Source organism: Pleurodeles waltl, chromosome 10, assembly GCF_031143425.1.
Source record: "Pleurodeles waltl isolate 20211129_DDA chromosome 10, aPleWal1.hap1.20221129, whole genome shotgun sequence".
NCBI lineage: Eukaryota > Metazoa > Chordata > Amphibia > Caudata > Salamandridae > Pleurodeles > Pleurodeles waltl.
Window position 1 is genome coordinate 34,190,721 of NC_090449.1, and position 13,967 is coordinate 34,204,687.

General features: G+C 41.4%; 1 protein-coding gene across 2 annotated transcripts in view; it reads left to right on the plus strand.

The window, feature by feature from the left end:
- Nucleotides 1-2,070: 2,070 nt before the first annotated feature.
- The window catches only part of SUV39H1 (SUV39H1 histone lysine methyltransferase), a 55,329-nt gene continuing 43,432 nt past the window's right edge, over nucleotides 2,071-13,967 (plus strand). For both annotated transcript variants that reach the window (XM_069209568.1, XM_069209569.1), the window contains exon 1: nucleotides 2,071-2,202. In XM_069209568.1, coding sequence (XP_069065669.1) covers nucleotides 2,184-2,202 — 19 coding nt within the window. In that variant the 5' untranslated portion in view covers nucleotides 2,071-2,183. The remainder of the gene's footprint in view (nucleotides 2,203-13,967) is intronic.

Consider the following 13,967-nt stretch of genomic DNA (forward strand, 5'->3'; position numbering starts at 1 on the left):
ATTTGTTTTGATAGCAGTAGAATATAAGTTTCCAATACACTTGAAAATTACCAAAAATTTGCTTTGTTTTGAGCTTTATATACTCTGAAATATCTGCACAGTTCATTTAGATACATTTAAATTTTGTTTTGTGCTAGAAAAAAATAACATTATACAGCACATCATGAGCAACCAGCATGATTGTCACATAAATCCTATCAGTTTGAAGTCAGAGAAAGAAAAGTAAACAACAAGATTCCTGAAAGACAGAGCCTGACTTTTGAACTCTGTCTTTGAATGCACAACAAATGTGACAAAATGAGTACAAGATTTAAAGTCCCATTTACAGAAATCCAGTCCTGGTGGAAGAATCCAGTAAATAGGGTTTAGGCAAGGGAAGGGATGAACTCAAACTGAACAGCATAGATCAAATAAAGCTAATAAATAAAAAGCAAGCAAATGTGAGTTGCAAACCACAAAGTTGATGGTAAGCAACAAGTGGAAAGCGTTCTCAGGGAAACTTTCCGAATGTCTTCAAGATGATGTGAGCAAACCAGACAGCCATGCTGTCTGTTAGGCTTTGACCTAAAAATGAACTATTGCGTTAGGTAGTGGCTATTATGAATCAAGCTTCCATTGTGTACCCAAAGCATCGTAATCAACAACTTACGCTGGAAGTTCAGTTGAAGATGTGGTATTTCTATGCGCCATTGTTTGAGAAATGTTTCTTTTTGTGCAAGTCATCTCTGGACTCAAGTCACTGAGAGAGTAGGTGGAAGATTTCTCTTACTTTAAGACATGGGTTAGTGTTAAAGATATGCTTTCTTGTCTAATACCGAGGAACGAAGAACTCCACCCTTAACTTTATCAACAGCTGCTGAGATGACAGAACATTTCCGATGGGGATATCCACTCATGACAAAAGCCTCTAACCAGTAAACTTAACCTGTCCTTGCCAGATGTCAGTGAGAATATGGTAAAAAAAAAAAAAAGCTTTCTATTTCATACCATATCCATGCCTGGGGTGCCGTGTATCTCATGGGGGTGCAAGGTGTGGTCAGGCCTTCCCAAAAAAACATTACTACATCTTTTGCGGTTTACTTAACACATCTGTCTCTAGTCACCGCAGAAGTGTGGACCTCTCCCCGGGCCCGTCCTCAGCCAGGCCTGCTCTCCTTTCTCAGCTTTACTCTGCACGTTTTGTTCTCAGTCTTGGCTTGCTCCTGCCTGCGAAGCGGTGACCCACCCTCACTAACTTAGATTTAGTTCTCAATTAATTTCAACCATGCTATCGTAGCATTGTTAAGATGCAAACCAAGCTGCATAAATACACCGCACGAATGTGAGTAACTTGCCTCGACAAACAGAACCGAGAAACATTGATGCTAATATAGGAGAAAAGATCATTCATACATACAGGTCATGGAAATGTTGCAGTAACCGAGCTATTTTAGACTTCCTTTTGTTATTTAAATATAGTGAGGGCTTGTTCCCTGGCAAAGTGACTGTCACAAAACGCTACTACCAAAAATCAAGGGTAAGCGCCGCTTTAACTGATCTGACATTTCAGGCAGCTTGTGGCGTAATTCGAAAGCTGAATATTAAGAAGAATCACCATAAGGGTCTTGTCAAGGAAACGTTAATCGCTCAGGAAAACTGCGGGGAGAGCCTGCAACAGGAATATCGATGCGGCCTTGACACGACGAATCTGCGTCAGAGCTGGCTGTTAATTACAGTTTAACATTTCCTTCGTGTCTAATCACACTATACTAGCATTACAGTCCTTCTTCTATGTTCATCACGGCTCCCACTGAAGTCAACCGAAAGATTAAACTGCCGCCTTTCAATCCAAAACCCTGCCCGTCCTCTAATCGGTTCCAGCAGCGTCCCCTAACGGCCTCCTCCATTGGCCTCTCCGTTGTCCGTCATCTTTTACTCAACCAGTCCGAGATCAGCTCTGCCAAGACATCCTATTGGTCGCCTCCCGTCCGAGAGTTCCAAGAATCTACATTTGCTGTCTCCCACCTCCCTAGCTGAGCGGTCTGTTCCATTGGTTAAGGTTGACGTCTCGCAGCCACTCAGCTCCAATCCCGGGATCGTTCTTCTCCTCGCCCGCGCGCTATCTTGGGAGAGAGGCTATTCGCGCAGGCTTGTACTGGAAAACTGAAAAAAGTTTTTTTTCTCAATTTGGCGCTTGTTGGAAGATGGCGGAAAATTTAAAAGGTAAGCGGAGCAGCGTGGGGAGTCCAACTGCCACTAAAATCTACCAAAGTGTACATGCGAAACAGTGTGTGGTGAGTTGGACAGTCGCAAGCTGTTTCTGGACTGCACCAAACTCGAACTGTCGTTGGGAGGAATTATAAGTCAGCCTCGTTCCTACTCAATTATCCTAGAGTAACATTCCCTGGTGCAGCTGCTCAGCTTTGGTTATGAATACAAGCGAACGGCGCGAGACCCCTTTTCGTTTGTGCTGATTGGTGGCGTGTGCGGCGGGTAAGTTCGAAGCTCGCGCCGGTTGTCCTGTGCGTGAAAGGATAGCAGGCGCGTTGGGAAAGCAGGAGGTATATATCCACGCGCGTTAGACCGACTCGAGGCCTCTGTCGGCGTTCTGATTGGTGGTGGGGCCCGGCGGTTGGAACCCGGCGTCTTTTTAAACGGGCTGGTGTGTAAATCGCCACGCGCTCGCTGGTATAAATGTGGAGAGCCAGTGGCAGTTAAGCAGAAATGCGTAGCTCTGAGACGGAGTAGAGGGGTGGCGGGAAAGCCGCGAGGCGGCCTCTGGGGTGGGATGGGTCAGCCTGTCCTTTGAGCGGTGTACCCTAACCCCTTCGGGTTATTTACAACCTCGGCGATTTCCGGGCGCCCGGTTCCTCACGAGCTTCTTAGCGCTGCTGTAGCCAGTCTGTTTTCCGCGTGTGCCGTTCATTTTTTTTCTCTTAAAAAAAAACTTTACTTAGGATAGGGTAGACTAAAGGGCCCACCGTTAATTTCTCCTTGAAATGTCCCGCAGTGTACTTTTTAAAACGCTCTTCAACGAGAGGCAGATTGATGCATTTAGCACGAGGAGTGACCGGGCTCAGTTACTGGTACTGACGCTCCTAGAGTTTAAACGGCCTTCCCCGTTGCAGCTCAGAAACGTCCAGACTCGCTGCGCTTCCTTGTTCAACAGATTAATTTATCTCAGTTCGCGCTGCGGTGGGGCCAGGGACCCCGTGTGAAGGGATCGGCAAAATCAGGCTCCTGGTTGTGTTTTGGGAGTCTTCCCCCGGCCACCTGCAGTGATAGACTGAGGAGGGCTTTAAAGAAGATGTGTGACTTTTATGGATTGCTGCACAATCTTGAAGCGTGTTACCAAACTCGGCATGTTGAGTTCCTGCATCCATAGCATCAATAACCTAAGGTTTTAAGAGCACATTCATATCTACTGACCACGGCTCAGCTCCCGCAGCTGACGTTTAGTTTACATGGTTTCGGTATCGGTGTTTGCAGTATTTCCTTGCCCTCGGTACTCTGTTCCTGCTTCAGGATTTTAAAAACATTTCCTCTTTGAACCCAGCGTCATTGTATCTCCCAATTCACTCACATGGGCTTGTGTTGGTGATTTATTTGAAAGGCCATACACGATATTTTCACATTTACATTGTTAGCTTCATTTAATATTTTCTAGTACCCCTGCCTTGAGTTGTATCTTTTTTTGATTCTAATTTCTCGCATTTGAGAGCATAGTCACCCACGAGATTTCAGACTACTATCTTGTTCAAATTCAAGTAATTGGGAAACTTAATTCCAGTGGCGTTAGCCAATAATGCTGCGTTTTCTGCATGGTCATGGGTTTGCACCATAATCATCCTTATGCATAACTTGCAGATTTTTTACAAAAAAGATGTTCGTGGCTCAAACGGATCAGAAGTTTAATAAAAATATACCACACGTTCCATTGGAAGGCTTCTTTTCGCGAAGAAGCGGCTCACCCTTCACTTATTTGCAGCATGTAGCTGTTAAACTGATATTAATAGAATTAAACATTTACCCATACAGAGTTGACTTGTGTAAAAGTGACAGTGAAATAAGTGTGTTGCATATTTATTTCTTCTGTTGCTTAATTTAGTTATCCCTGCAGCGTGAATTGGTTCTTTCCTGACTCATGGTTCCAGTCATCTGCTTAAGAACCATACATTTACATGTTAACGTAACGCTGTTGAAGTATCATAGGAATAGATTTATGCTTTTTAAAAGTGGGCCAGTACCCACCATAGCATCTATCGTACCTAGGTAAAAATACATTGAAATACCCTTTCAGAAGCACAACATTCAAAAATATACATCTGGGTGACAAAAAGCTCTGTCATATTTGGGGAATTTCATTAATGACATCCTTTCAGGGCACTCAAACGTGGTACGAGTATTATGTTATTTTGCCACACTGGTGTTTAATTCCAAATCGAACTTAATCATCCCATTTACAGTGAGACCGCTTGGCCATTTCTTTATTAAAGATATGCTAAGCATGTACAATCAACTTACGCAAAATTGTATTTACCGTGATCGCCAATCTTTTCGTTCTCGAGAGCAGTTATTGGATGTAAAAAAAGGAGTAATACCATAGCTGATTGGAAACTTTATAATAATTATGGACCAGGTATTAAAATGGTTCACATGTTAGTCCTGTATTTAATTGTAATTCGGATTGTGTAGTGATGCCGTAGTAAAGATCCAGTGACAATTGTAAATATTTGAAGCTTTATTCCTAGAACCGGGCACCACAGAATGCATTACTTCCTCTTCCCACCAGCTCTGCCCTTCATCTTCCGGCACTGGAATCGGAGATATTAGAATTCTGGAACTGATGACAGCATACTTATGCATCACAATGTTTGGCAGCGAATACCACAACTACAAGCTGCTATATACGACATCCCTCTGTAATTTGAACAAACTTTATAATAACTACCATACCAGTATTCCTCACATCAAGACATATAAACCAAAGAAAAATACATAATCGTATACCCTCCTATCTAGATATGAAATTACCCTTCTATGTAATAATGCACACCAAACTCAAGAAATGGGTACCTATAAGGTGGATAATTTTCTGTCCAGGCAACTATACAAAAAAAATTGGAGCTAAAACCATGCGTATCAAAACTACAATGCTAAATATGGAACCATAAGTACCATAAAATGGTAATGCTACTCAAACAAGTGTGTGTGCCCAGGCTTATCTCTTGAATTACAGTAATTTATAAGCAGACACGTCCTCAAGGCCGATGAGCCTTTTGGGCTTGTTTAAGATGATCATACCCTAAATAGGACATACGTCATCAATATTAAACCATACAAATAGTTAGAGGGTCAGTAAAGAAAGCCCCATGACCTATTTGGCCACAAGAACCACATGTTTGATTATCAATTAAACTGTTTATTTCCCTATGTTAACAATGCTACAGTCACAAAAGTTAGTCTCAAAACCAAATGGTACATGTAAAGAAACAGCCTGACCAAATATTCTAAAGAATCTCAATTTGAACAAAGCTATAATCACAATGATTTCGATAATGATCATGCAAATTAATAACAATATCTGAGCAAGAGAAATGGCATACATTTGTTCAGCAACAGAAATAGCATTCAAGTCATAGATGAGAAAGGTAACACCTCACTAACCACAGATTAGTGTTGGCATGTTGGGTTTCATGTAAAAGTTCTAGTAACAGATTTAGAAAACATCTAGCTATGGCACTATCAAAACAGCAGTTGGTACCTGAAAAACAAAAGACAAATAGTGCACAGTTTGCTGATATTACCTAGCCTTAAGGATCAGCACACAGCATAAGCTTCTTCAGGAGGACATCCGCATCAGAATAGAGGATTTGGAAAAAGGGTGACAGTTTAGAATTTAGACTATAAGATCAGTAAACCATCAGATCAGTGGTTCAGCATTGACCAGGCAAGGTAAATTCAGAAAATAATAAAGTACCAGAATGTCAGTAAACTCACTGGCAAGGAACGAAGTGTCAAAGTGACAGGTCACACAAGAATGCACCCAAGACTCAGAACACCAAGTTGTTAAATTAAATCTCACACACGGTTGCTATTGGTCAGAAACATCAGGCGAAGAAAGAATTATCCAATTACAAAAATATTGGATATCAGGAAAAATATACTAGCCAGACATCCTCATATCGGTGATTGATTGGTTCTTTGTTTGCATACATCCAGTCGATACAATAAGAATCAACTTGTTCATCAGAGAGTTCATTGTTCTTCTCCATTCCAATTACTCTACAAATCAACAGTGACAGTGATGTAGAAACATTCTTGGGTTATTCAACATTTCCTCGAAAGAAATGCATTTTATTAATACAAACTCAAAACAAGTTTGAGATTCAGACAAATAACTTTTTATACAGCGGGAATGAGATCGTTCTACTAACGTATCAGTTTGCAGTACTTTGGCATATGCTCAATTTGACCATGGCCTTGTTAAAACTTGAGGCCTTTTCAGTTAGCTTAAGCAAAGTTCAAAATATTTAGCTGCAAGTATGACTGAGTAATGAATTTTCAAGCATATATAAACTCGTAATTCATATTAAGACATTAGTTAATCATCCTATACACAATGGTGGCCAATCAAGTGAGCACCTTACGAGTCACACGTTACTTTCTGTGCTAATTACATCCTATGTCAAATATAGGAATACATTTAAAATTATTAGCATTATTTTCATTGCTCACACAAGCAATCTACGAGCATGCTGTCTTTTCACACATCTTCCAAATCTCCCATACTCGCCTATTGTTTCGTACCAGCACCTCTTAAACAGGCCCACCACTATACCCATCACATCTAGTGCCTGACCGCGATGAGTTGGCAGGTAGAGAGAGGGTGAAATGTGCTGGCTGGGATATATCTCCCCACATTTCTCTGTGGAGGCACAGATAGGAAGGAATGCAGACCCTACTGCAATTGGACGTCCACCCTAAGGTGTGCCTGGTAACTGCCCTTCTCAAAAGTTCCAATGGTCTGTAACCGGTCATCACACAAGGAGTAACTCTTTAGACCCAAAGCATATTCATCACTTCTTCCTCCAATTCAAATTGGCATTTTTGGGAAGTTTTGTGGCTCCCTTTATCACACAACTAAATAGCTCCACAGCGCCCATGACCAACAGGATGGTGTACTGAAGTAGTATTAGGAGTGATCCCATTCCTCTTCAAAAATAACTTGGTTATCAAATGTGAATTGTGGCTCATTGTCATTAACTATAGTTTTTTTTTTTTTGTAACCTATTTCTCAACCGTAACTGGTTAAGAAGCTTTACAAATTCATTAGAATCTGCCCTAGAAATAATGTCCACCTCTGGCCGCTTTGAGAAATAATCAGCATAACACAGAGGTCTGTGTGCCTTTCACATATCAAAATTATGACCTCAGTACCATTCTTACCCTATGGCATGTTAAGTGCACTAACTGGGTGCAATGATCTTGTGGTAAGGCAACATTACATAAAATGCATTCTGTGACTAATTTCTCATTGGGCCACCAATAGGAGTGTTTCTCTCTATTGTTTTTTATTATCATTAGACATATATTTAGTAATTTCTCTGTAAGGCTTAAAGGACGCACACACTTTAAATTTTTCAATTCTGTTTCGTAAGAAAAGAATGTAATATGTGAGAGCCCGTATGCATGCAAGCACCCCTCGCTTGATAACTGAATCCCTCGTCTGTGACCTAGAGTGAACAGGCCACATTGGCCTCCCACCAGTTACCTTGTCAACAAAGCTCCTAACTCCCTCCTGCCTGCCTCTGTGGTGACACTACTTTTATGTGTAGAATCAAAGGCTGCATGTTAAAACATCTTTTAACTCATTGGAAATCTGGCACTCATCAGACCACCCAAATTCGTTCTTCAGCTTCACAAGTTGTTGAATTGGCTACATTTTGCATGAAAAAATATTTACAAACTAAATTACATTTAGCAAGGCCCAAAATTGTGCTCACTTCATTCTTATTCTTGGCAGAAGGTGAATTCCTTATGGCACCCACCAATTCTGCTCTGGGCTTTATGCCTTCCCCACTTACTTCATAACAGAGATAAGTAACCTTTTCTTTCAGTTTTACATTTACTGTGTTCAGCCATGAGACCTCTTACTTAAAATTTCTCATACCTATACAAGCCTTTTACAACATTCCAGCTTAGTTCTTCCAGTGACCAAGATGTCATCCTGGAAAAATCAGTTTTCCTGAACAGTTCCTGCCTTAATCTTTAGAATGTTGCTGCTGCTGAAGCAAGTCCTAAGGGGCCTCTGACAAATTGGTAACACCCGCATGTAGTGATAAATGCTGTTAATCTCTTTCCATCTGGGTGAAATGCAACCTGATGAAAGGCTACAGTAAGGTCAATGGTACTAAACCACCTAACACCCTTTGTCAAAGATAACATTTTACATTTTCAGAAGAGGGAATAGATCCACTTAAATATTCGTGTTTTAAATCCCTTAAGTCCACACACAATCTCAATCTGCCATTAAATTTGTATGCTACCACTAAGATAACCACCCAGTAATAACTCGCATGCAGATTGCAACCTCTTCCAGGTCTTTTAATACTTTTTTTTCCCCCTTTCCAAAATGGGAATACTTCTGGTTTTGTGAACACATACAACAGCAAAATTCTATGTTGAAGCCCCTTTAAGCATTCTCATATCTCTTGGGGAAAAGACTTGTGAATCGCCAAAATTTTTGCATTTCAGTTTCACTTGCTTAGCACAATCATGACAGCTTCTCAACTACTTTGGTCCAGTCTCCTGCCTGAATACCCCAGATCCCTCCAACCTAATACAAATGGCCCATCCTTGGAGTTTACAATTTACACTGTCTGTTTTTTAACTCTAATTCAATTTCCTGTATCCTGTGTGAAACTTCGAGGTGAAGTATCAGTAGGCTGCAAATTTGTAGAAGCAGACATTCCTGTTAACAGTGATGAACCTGGATCAGTGATATCTTGCAATTTAACCCCACCCAAATACATATTGCGTACAGGTTTCTTCTTCATGCTTTGTCTATCAGGTCCAATAAGCTTGTTGATCTGTTCTTCAGTGCTCAACGCGGGTTAGTGACCTGTTCTAATTCAGACCCACCTTCATCATTTGAGTCTTTGTTCCTCCATGCTTTGAAGAAATGTTCTACAGTAGCGCAACCTGAACACTTTTGCTTACATGTAGGACACCTCTTGTCATTAACCTTTAGGCGTGTGACCATTAAGGTATCTTCTCCTCTCTAAGACTCCTTAATGTTTGGTTGATCCCCTGACTTTTTTTTTTTTCTTCTTTTTTTTCTTCTTCACTTTGATAGATGTTTCCCTTTGGCACATCTTCTAGTTATATCTGCTGTTTTTAACAAGGTCTACAAAATCCTTTAGTGTAGACTAACCCTTTGCTCATAAATTTCTCTGAGTAAGATTAGAGACATGTATGACTGTTTGGTACTGAATAAGCTGATCATGCAACACCTCAAAACTGAAAGACCATGCCAAATTCTCTAAGGCTGAAACAATGTAAAATCTATATATTCTTTTTCTCAGTGTAATACCCTCAGTCATCAAATGTGGAGATATGATTGATGAAATACTCACTCTTCAATTAAATGGAAAAAAATAGATTCACTTAAAGGCTATCTGAATGGCTGAGGTGGTAAGATTCTTTCGGTTTGGTGTAGCCATACTTGAAATGCAAAAATTACAATATTTTTTACACTGGACAAACTGTTGTATTTTGATAGTAAAATGCACACTTCAGAGTAAACTTGGAAGAGGCAAAGGAGCTAGTTTTTCCAACTCGTGTTACTAATGAATACATTACTGATGCACACTACACCCATGAATGGTAAATTATTAAAACGGCAGCCATGCAATTGTGACTTAACAGAGGTGATATGTTGTTTAGTGCGTGCCAAACTAATCAGTAATTTTGAGCCAAGGCCCTTTTTTACAGGGATTCACCAATTAAAGATGTATTTGTGAGTGTTGGAATTTGTGCCCAATGCTTTTCTCAAATGTTTTGACTTTTTTCTCACAATGGGTGTTGCAAGAGCCACTGTTCTCGTAGTTAAGTGACAATATTGCTTCCAAAAACATAATTGGTAGCTAGAGTTTGTGCTTGGAGGAATGCTGCAGCCCCCACCTCCCACTCATTGCATTACTATTATGTTGTTGAGGAACTGTCTGAGCAAAACTGCTTTGTTAGAAGAATGTTTATTTATGATTCCCTTTTGGTGTGTTAAACATTTTGGAGATTGCGCAGAAACAGCGTGTGGAAATTACGACGTTAAAAGAATTTGTATTTATGGTGTTAAGTCCTCAACAGGGCCGCTTATCATGAGTTTTGTGTGATGAGCATCAAGTCACTATATACTTTTACTGGTGTCCACCAATGCCAAACAGGTTGTTCCTTTCAACTTGAGAGAGATGGCGAAGCTGGGGATTTCTTGAATGGCAAGGGAAGTTGTGGAACCCATTAATCAGGGAAATGTGTGATGTAGTATGGAAGGTGGTGCAGGTTTGGTAGAATGGATGGTTACACAAAGGAATTATTTTTATTTTTGAGCAGGTTAGAGGGAATGTTCTCTTACACTGCAGAGTATCTGGTGCAAGTGTAAAACTTAAGTTGTTGCAAGTAAAATGAGAGAAGATCAGTACAGGATGGGCAAAGAAGTATGATGAAAAAACTATCTTATCTAAAGGACTTTGTCATGGGTTTGCAATTTTTATGGGCTTTGTTTGTCAAGGGTTTGTTGCATAGATTTATTTCCTGGTCTACTTCTGTAAATTCATGTGCATTCATGAAATAAGTAAATCTGCAATACTGCTTAGACTCATACCATGGGTGCATTTTGTGACTTCGTTTAAGAATGTACAAATTCCTATCTATCATAACGGAGAGTTTCAGTTCTATTAAGGACAAAGATTATGCTGTTCTTTCTTCACTTTATTTCTCAGCGGCCATTAAAGAACAATAACCATAAGAAAAAAGGAATTGCCCAAAAGGCTTAGGAAAAAGGAAGCACACCATTCACATCAGTTTAGCTAATCTGGTTCCAGCACTTTCTTTCAAGGTCCCCTATAGACAGTCTTGCCCCCTCTTTCTTCCTGCATCAATGGCCAGTCAGGTTGCAATTCATTCAGTTTAGAAGACTGTCCGTACTGGAAAAAAGGAAACCGATTTTTTTTTAAAATCCTGAAACCTCTTTTTCCTGACAGTCTTGCACGTGGCTAACTTTAAGACTAAGCTTTGCGGTTACATCAGGAGTACACCACGTTATGAAAGGGAATAGACAAAAGACTACTTGCATGTAAAGCAGATGCCGCCGAATAGACTCATTATATACTGGCAAGGCACCCACTGTAAAGGGTGGGTTAGTCCTCACTTTTGTGTTGGGACCGGAGGGGAGGATTACACTATTTCAAGGCTTCTGCTCTACCAGCGACTCAATAGAAGGTACTAGCTCATAGTTGAACCTTTATGAAGATGGAATATGAAGACCAGTCAGCTGCATTTAGAATGTCCCCAATATGTGCCCTTGGGGTGATAGCGCCCGTAGCCCCTCTTGCTGAATGGGCCCTAAAAGTCCTAATGTCAGTACCCGCTTCTTGCTTGACCCACTGTACCCATCTGGCAATGGTGAGAGAAGAGACCACCTTATGGGGCTTTGTTGCAGCAATGAGCAATTGTTGTTCCCCGGGGTGACCAATATAATCCATCATATACTAATACATCTTAATTGCATGCACCACACACAGCTTTGGAACAGATGGAAATCTAGGATGTGAGTCTTGTGAATTGCTCGTAGTTCTTCTAGAGATATGGAGAGTAATCCAGTTTCGCTACTCCACTGATTGCCACACTAGTTCCTGGCATTAAAACTACACTCACAGTAAAGCCAGCCGACCGAGGGAGAAATAGAAGTTGAATCAAAACAAAATGTCTTTGTTTACGCCAGGCCTAGTTAGGGACTCTATTCTCTTTAAAAAAAAAAAAAATGGTTGCATCTTTGTTACTGGCTTTCATGAATTCACAAGACCTTAAAGATGTAGACCAGGAAATCGTACTCCTAGAAAATAATCGTGAACTGCATTTTAGCATGAGCAAATATGTATGTGTAGATTTGCTCATGTGAAAATCTGTTGAGTGTTTACAAATTCACTTTACCTCCATCCACTTTTTTTCCAACCCTAGAAGAACTACTTCTGCCATTATTGAGAGTACATTTCCAATCTTCCTCATTATGGGAAAAGATTAGAGAAGAGCTTGTGAAAATCCTTAAAACATGCAAGTTAGTAGGTTTGCAACTCCAAGGCATTCCAGTCTTGGAACTATTACTTACTGGTTCCTCCAGCCCCAGTATGCAGATCTGTGGAAAATAAGGAAATTGCTATAGTAGTAGCCCTGGCATAATCAGAAAGGCTGTTACATAATGCGATTGCTGCCATAATGTATCGCCACACTAGATGGCACCAAACGGACAAGTAGATTTAAGAAGCAACCTGTCCCATGGGCAAGTAGCTAGTTTTATTAAATTCCACAGCCCGTGCCTGTCTCAAAAGACCAGGGACTTTCAAATGTTCCCTTTTAAATCCACCACGCCATGAGATGCAGAGCACTCTCTAATACTAGATGGTGAGGATTGGCCATAGGATCTTGGAGAAGACCTGGAAACGGGTAGATGGAGTGGAGAGCCCCAAGAAAGTTCAATCAGAACTGGAAACCATACTTGAGATCTTCATATTGGGGAAATTACCACTACATCTGCTTGTAGCCTCTGGATGCGAGTTGGGAGGTGGAGAGCCTCATTATTGCAAACAGGGGAAAAGCATAAACTCCCTCATTTTGCCACACACACGCGTGGAGGTTTATGTGGAGCACCTTCCTGCAGAAGAGCACTTTCCTCCAGTAGTGCACTCCCCACAAAATGCTTCCTATCCTGTGCCACTTGCATCTGATTGGATTACCAGATTGGGCCAGGATCTGAAGATGGCCTGGCTGTTCCAGGCTTCCATGTGTGCTAGCCACCGTGCAGTTACACTCTGGCTTTTTCTGACAACAGGACCTGTTGTGTGTAGGTGAGGCCACACCTCAGGTAGTAGGCTTTTAGACGTTGTAGGGCCCAGTAATGCGAGGAGCCCAGAAATACGACCTGGATGGAGGATGACTGAAGACTCTCAATCCAGGCAATGGTTGGAGACAGGTGGAGGGTTTCAATTTGTTTTGCAAGTTTCTAAGAAGGGAGATATGGGGTCGCCCTGACTGCTTCCACCATGAAACCCAGTAAGACTGTGGGGTGGGCTGGCAGCATCCGATTTGTGCTTGTTGAAGACAGACCCGAGTTCTGTCACTTTCACTGGTCACTGACCCATAAGAAAGATATCTTCCAGTAAACAATTGGATGAATAGCCTTGGCATGACGATGTTCCACTGCTGGCTTAAAGATTTTGATGAAGCACCTTAGTGCGGAGGACAGTCCGAAGGGAAGTGTTGTGAACTGATAAGTCTGGAGATGCCATTGAAATTGGAGGAACCAACGATGTGGTGGGGAGCAGATGAGAGAAATAAGCATCTTTTAAGTCCAGTTGTACCATCCAGTCGTTTGCTTGCAGGATATCCCGGAGGAGGTGAATTCCCCTCTATTTTGAAGTGGCCGCAAAACAGCCACTTGTTTAACTCCTTCAAGTTGATCACGGAGCACTGACTCAAGTCCCTCATGTCCACCAGGAATATGTTGCTGAGGGGTGAAGCCTAAACAGTCACCCCCCTCGCCAGACTTTCTTCACGTCCAGTAGTGTGGCCTCTTCGGAGAGATTGACCAGAGAATTTGGTCTGGAAAGCTGATTGGGGGAAAAAGGGGGGGGGGGGGGGGGAGGGGGCATAGACATCTAAATGGAAACCTTGAATAACCCATCCGTCTGATGCAAGTGCCTCCCATTTATGAG